The sequence below is a fragment of the Leishmania donovani genome, chromosome 31 (assembly GCF_000227135.1).
Source record: "Leishmania donovani BPK282A1 complete genome, chromosome 31".
Taxonomy (NCBI): domain Eukaryota; phylum Euglenozoa; class Kinetoplastea; order Trypanosomatida; family Trypanosomatidae; genus Leishmania; species Leishmania donovani.
In genome coordinates, this window is record NC_018258.1 from 302,686 (window position 1) to 309,391 (window position 6,706).

Here is a 6,706-nt window from a genome sequence, read left to right on the forward strand (position 1 = left end):
GCTGCCGGCGGCATCCGCCGCACACAGCACACACGAATCCGCTGTGATGGAAAGCGCCCTTTCATCGTCAGCACCCGCTTCGCCCTCCTTAGAGTTTGGGTGCACCGGCAGCCCGTCAAAGACAGATGGGCCAGACTGCGTCGCTGAGGCTTCGACGTTGGCCGCTGTAGGAACACTGTGTAAATGGCGGAGAACTTTCATCGCTTTTTGGATACGGTGCGGAGCGGATTTGACAGTGTTCTGCTCGTCCGGGGCAGGGTTTTCACTGTTCGCTAGGCATTTTTCATGTGCCTTGTACGCCTCGAAGTCCTCACACGTATACCGATTCACGTATATTAAACCAACCGAAGTCCCTGTGACCATGGACACGAGGCCTGTATAGTAGTAGGAGACGGACGTGGGACCGTTAGGAGGCAGCTTCACGCAAAAACTCACACAGCGACCAATCAGCTTCAGCTCGGGTGCGTTTAACACTGGAAGATTTTGGATGGGAATGTTGTCGGGAATGGCAATACGCGACACCATCTCGTCGATCGAATCTTTTCGACTTGTATTCATACAAGCAGCACTTTGGTGAGGGGCAGGGAAAATATCTTCCTCTGGCGCCTCGCGCGTACTTATGGGCTCTCGCGCCGCCCGCCCCTGCGCTGAGTTGTCGCGGGAAAGGCTCACGCTCGCCATACTGGGGTTGGTGAAGGCAAGATGATCCTCATTCTCCCGATGTGTTGGCATTGCGGTTGAGTCACAATACTGCGAAGGTAAACAAGAGAAGCGAATGGCTCAGCCGCGAGCGAGTCAATAATGGCCGAGTGTGAGGGCAAGGAGAGGGGGGCGGGGGGATGCCGCACGAGTGTTGGCTGGTAGAATGAAACTGAGGACAAGCACGAGAGAGAAGAAAAGGACAGAGCAGGTGTGACAGATGAAACACGAACGTGTTTCGGTGTGGTGGCCAAACAGGAATATGAGACAGAACAAAAGTAGGGAGCGGAGGAGTGAGGATAGGCAGCCTACGAGCCCCGCGCGCATCGTGTATCGGCCGGCTCCACGCTCAGTCCTTTTGGTGGCCAGGAGAAGGACTGAGACTCTGGATGCGGTCCCGATCCTTGGGGGGGGGGAGAGGGTGAATGCTGCAAGCGGTTCGGGGGTGGAGTGCACAGTACACCAACCACAGCGAACTGGTGAGCTATTCTGATATTAATCTAGCATCAAGTTCGAGCGACCCGCAGCACAGCTAAGCGGGGAGAATACCACACACCTGCGCATGCACTGGCCAAGGCGCACAGCGCTGTACATGAGGAGAGGGCGCAAAGGGGAATGCGGCAGTTCCAATTGCAGGAGCAAAACAAAAATACACGCACATACACACATGCATGTAGATACAGTTATACGTACACATATGCGTATGCGTGTGTGTGTGTGTGTGCGCGCATATCTGTGCCTACATGCATGTGTATAGATATATAGATGTGTCTGCATGGAGGAGAACGAGCAGAGCACACATCCTGTAAGGCTAGAGGACGACGTGGTGGCGGCGGTGGAGAGGAGGAAGTAGGAGACGACGACTAGCAGGGATTAGATAAACGAGGAAGGAGGAGGAGGGGGAGGGGAGGGTGGAGAGGTGAACCGGTCAATGCACAACAGGGGTGGGGGAGCCCACGGAAAGGCATGGGGGGGGGGGTAAAAAAAAAAACAAAAAGGGAGAGAACGAGGGAGAGGAAGGGAAGGCAAAAATAAACACGGCGACGTCCAAGCCGACGACGATGCGAGCATTCGTCTGAGTAGACACACAAGGGACGATACGGCAAACCGACCACAAAGAAACGAAGGCATCGAAACCTTTGCGGCGGATCGGCGACGAGGAAGAACTGGAGAGGCGCGTGGAAGGTATGCGCACCAGAAAAAGAAAACGGAACGGCAGACAGACAACCCGGCAAAAGCGACCCTCTCTCCGACACGATAGTCTACACGGATGGAGAACACAAACAAAAGCACATGAACACCGAGAAAAACACAGTCCTCGGGAAGGGGCTGAGACAGACAGACAGAGAGAGAGCACAGTCAAAGGGCATCACGGTCACACAATCCGTCCCATCATGGCCTCTACAAACAAAAACAGCTTTACAACCAGATATACAGCGTACACAGTAGCCATCAGGATGATGCAGGTGAAGCACACGAGGGGAACAAGGGCTTTCTCGACCTCAACCCACAGATATGCGTAGCAGCTGGTGTTTGTCACCGGCATGTTGGAGCACAGCGAGCACAGGTTTGGATCGATTCTGCCGGACCCACACGCGTCCGAGAAACCCGTACATGTATGCTGCTGGTAGAAGGCGCAGAGCTGGTCCCTCTGATGCACAAGCATGAGGTCGTACATTGCCTGGTTCGTCATTTTCCAGAGCACAACGAGCAGCGTCATCATACAGCATCCAATAGCCGCCAGAGTGAATGCGATGCGCACACCAAGTCGAAAGTGGTCGACCAGTAGGGGAATGTGACCCTGGCTGGCGTGCAACATGATCGCCACGCCAGCGGTGGGCCACACCACAACAGAGGCGACGAAAGAGAACATGAACTTGCTCACGAAGCTAACAATAAGGGCGTCGCTAGTGATGCTAAGAACCACGCCAAGGTAGACGGCGAAGAGCAAACTAAACAGAAGCGTGACGATACCCGAAAAGAAGGATCTCTGCGGAATTTTCGTGAGATAGAGAATGCCCGTACTGGAGAAGAGGCCGGCAGGCGTGCGATAACGCTGCAACTGCCGCTCCTCGCGGGCGCGTTTTCGCTCCTTCTCCGACTTGATGGCGCGGTCGGCCTTGACGAGAGCGGTAAGCTCCTCATGCACCAGCCGATTCACCAGCTCACGGTCCACATCCGGCCATGCACACCGGACAGACAGGAATGCATAGAGCGGCACCTGGCGCGGGTTGTTGCCCTCGCTCGTGTGCACCAGGTAGCGCCGCACAAACATGCGCAGGCACTGCATGTCGTCAATGTGCTTCGCCGGGTCCTGGAAGAGCGAGTAGAAGATGGCATTCGGGTCGCGACCGAATTCGACGTCCTGGATGTTCTTGCGCAAGAAGGTCACGTACGGGATCGGCCCGATGGATCCGCTGAAGCGCCGAAAGTGCCTGTACCGTGCAGCGCCTCCTGCTTCCGGCTGCTCCTGGTTCTCTTCGAGTGATGCATACGGCGCCCGAAGCTGCTCCTTGTCCCGCTGCGTCGAGATGGCAGTGGCCAGCTCCGTCTCTGTCGTCAGTGGAGCTGAATGGGCTAAGCTACCGGAAGCGTACAAGTCGATGAGTTGTCCAGCGCCGCGTGCTCTAGTGAGACTCCCATCCTCGGCAGCAGCCACTTCGTCTTCATTGGCTCGGCTGTAGGAGCGAAGTTCACCATCAGGTAGAGATGAAGGAGGGCGATTGTTCGCGCTCATCGACACCTCGTTGAATTCGCGACCTCGATTGTTACCGATACTGCTGCCGGTATTTACAGGGACGGCTAGACCGTTTGCCAAGCGCTGCTCCCGCGACTTGTACGCCTTGAAGTCGGCAGGCGTATACCGGTCGACGTGCATCAAGGTCGCAGTGCTCGCCGTGACAGTAGATACAAGCCCGATATAGTAGTAGGAAGTGGCCGCTGCGCCATTGAGAGTCTGTTTCACGAGGAAGGTCACACAGCGACCAATCAGCTTGAGCTCTGGAGATACCATCACCGGGAGATTCTCGATGGGGCGGTCTTCACAAAGAACAATACGGGGCACCAGATCTTCGGTAGATGCGGTTGGATCATAGGTGGGGCTTCTGCTAGGCCGCTCACGTCCGATCCGATGATCCAGGTCTTCTTCAAGGCCCATGTCCTGCCTGCTTGCTGGCTCCCGACGGGCCCGTTCCCGTTGAGCGTCATCGTGAAAACCATTAATGCTCGTCGGTTCACGGCCTCCAAAAGCGGGATGCTCCTCCATGAGGATCGATGATGACGCTTGGAGTTGGTTGGAGCGTGATCCTTCCGTGCTGTCGTCCAAAGACGTCACCTCATCAGGAGGGGCAGGAGCGGGTCGGTGATGAGTCGGCGGAGAAAAAGAATAGCAAATGCGTGGCTAGCGCTTAGTAGCAAGACTGAACACTGTAGGGAAAGGGTAGGCGTGAGAGCGTTAAGCCAGTGCGGAGGCGATGAGGTAGCGCAACAAGGCGCAGCATGCAGTGAAACGCACATGAATTTCACAAAGGAGGGGATACATCGGTGCGCCAGATCTCACTGGCGCGCGAGCAGTCTCTGCAGCGGTGCGTCCTTGTGCCTTCCCATAAGCAGGGGCAGTGGTAAGGACGCAGAATGGGCACCGCTCATCTCCAACAGACCCGGCGAGCTCAGGGCGCCATTAATGCGCCAACATCGGCGCAGGTGCGCTGCCCCACCCCGTGCGTTCAAAGATAAGAGGCACGCAGTTTGCACAGCCGGCCACCCGGCTCGTGAGCGTGAAAACGAAGCTGTGCGAGCAGAAGTTCACCATGCTATCAGAAACGCAACCAACCGATGCCAGGCACGAGGGAAAGGAAACACGCACGGCTGCCGCGCGAAGCGCGCCTGCTGCCGAAAAGCATAAACGGCCGCGCCATAAAGGCGGAGAAGAAAATACGTGAGAAGTAGAATGACGGCAAAAGGGAAGCAGAGAGAAAGACCAGATAAAGCTGCAGGGAGTGGAGTTTCTGCACAGGTGTCGGCGGCGCACGTAGCACCCGCAGTGTCGGGGGGCCGTAGAATGGAGAAGAGGAGAGTCGACGCTGCCTACCGCTGCACATTGCTCCCGCACCGTCTAGAATTGCGTTGGAAAACAATAAGGAAATATAAAGATCACAATCGAGTTGCTACGATGTCTTCACGTGAAAAGGATAAAGGGTGCGGTGTTTGTGTGTGTGTGTGGGGGGAGTCGTTAGTGATAAGGACAAAAGCGAGAAGAGAGGAGGGGGGTAGCAACGCATGCCCACCAGAGAAGACAGACACACGAGGAACCACCTCCGCATCGGTCTGCACTGCCGTGGCTACAAAGACGGGCAAAAGGGTACAGCGGAGCACGCACCCTTTCCTCGAACCGCAACACGACGAAAACAGCGAAAAGAGCACCACGAGGTCCTCTCACATACTCTCTACGCAAATCACATCTGAGGAGAGACCAATGCCTCGCTTGCGACTCACCTCGCCGGTGCGCACATGAGCGACGACGTTGGGTGCCTGCTTGTCCTTCCTCTCTCTCTCGTGTGTGCGTCGCGCAGGCATCATTCATCTCAAGACAACGACCACCTCGAGGCGAGAAGTAGGATGATCGAAGAGACGCGAAGATTCAAATAAGCAGCCATCCCGGCGCGGCCTGCTGCACCACATAGGTGGTGCATATTCACGGACAAAATCTACGCGAACCGCGTCGCCCCCGGAATGTCAGCTTCCCAAAGCGAATCGGGCAGCCACAGCCAATGGAACAGGCCTACACCCGATCTGCGCTTTTCCTCTTGCGTCTTGCTCGACCCCTGCCTGCACCTGCAAAAACGGAAAGCCTGCCTCCCTCACACAAGACAACAACAGTGACAAAAGTCTCATCCACGTCCTTTAGCGCCAACACATCAGCGAGAGGGCCAATCCAATTCACCAATGTGGCCAATGACCGACTCCGATATCCACCACCGCTTTCACAGGGAGAAACACGATGTCGAAAACAAGCCATCCGAAAGCGACCACAGGCACAGGTAGAGTGACCATCACCAGCGCAGCGCAGTTCCAGATAGGCTCTTAGCACTCCGTCGAGTACAGAGTAAACGCAGTGCAAGAGTCGTAGAGCACACCGACAGAGGCGTTCCTAGAGCTCGTGAGGAGTCTGGGGACTTCGGACATTCGATAGAGAACAGAGATCCTTCTACGAAACCATGCCCGTGAAGGATCGCGCACCGGTGCCCCGGAGGCGCGCTGCAGTTACCCCTGCAACGACGATCATGCACGCAGCAGCGTCAGCAATGTCGATGGTACATATCATCAGCTCCTCAACATGGTCCGGAGGGCAACTCGCGTGGACACGCACCGCAGAACAACGCACACAGCCGCCGCCACTCCACACCACAGTAAAGAGGATGCAGTCACCCATCTGTTTTACCGAGTGCCGGTCACGAGCTGGTTTCCAACTACGTCAAGCATCACCTCCAGATCAACAGCAAAGACACCACTGACAGAAAAAAAGCAGACAAAAACAGCAGGTGTCGCCTCATAACCGTTTGGCAACTGCACCGGATAAAATGGGCGCTAGTAATCCCTCTGGAGAGGACAAGTCCACCGCGACATCGCCACAGGTTCCTCGCGGGCGCGTTTTCGCTCCTTCTCCGACTTGATGGCGCGGTCGGCCTTGACGAGAGCGGTAAGCTCCTCATGCACCAGCCGATTCACCAGCTCACGGTCCACATCCGGCCATGCACACCGGACAGACAGGAATGCATAGAGCGGCACCTGGCGCGGGTTGTTGCCCTCGCTCGTGTGCACCAGGTAGCGCCGCACAAACATGCGCAGGCACTGCATGTCGTCAATGTGCTTCGCCGGGTCCTGGAAGAGCGAGTAGAAGATGGCATTCGGGTCGCGACCGAATTCGACGTCCTGGATGTTCTTGCGCAAGAAGGTCACGTACGGGATCAGCCCGATGGATCCGCTGAAGCGCCGAAAGGCCCTGACT

At 56.3% G+C, this 6,706-nt stretch overlaps 2 protein-coding genes across 2 annotated transcripts; both read right to left on the minus strand.

Moving 5' to 3' along the window:
* Nucleotides 1-732, minus strand: LDBPK_310830 (hypothetical protein, conserved; the record flags this gene model as incomplete). Its single annotated transcript, XM_003863125.1, has 1 exon — nucleotides 1-732. A coding segment is annotated over one exon (732 nt), but the record flags the coding sequence as incomplete, so codon positions are not given.
* A 1,342-nt stretch (nucleotides 733-2,074) lies between these two features.
* LDBPK_310840 (hypothetical protein, conserved) lies at nucleotides 2,075-3,964 on the minus strand (the record flags this gene model as incomplete). The annotated part of the gene is made up of 1 exon (XM_003863126.1): nucleotides 2,075-3,964. The coding sequence occupies one exon, from the start codon at nucleotides 3,962-3,964 to the stop codon at nucleotides 2,075-2,077; it is 1,890 nt and encodes a 629-aa protein (XP_003863174.1).
* Nucleotides 3,965-6,706: the final 2,742 nt, after the last annotated feature.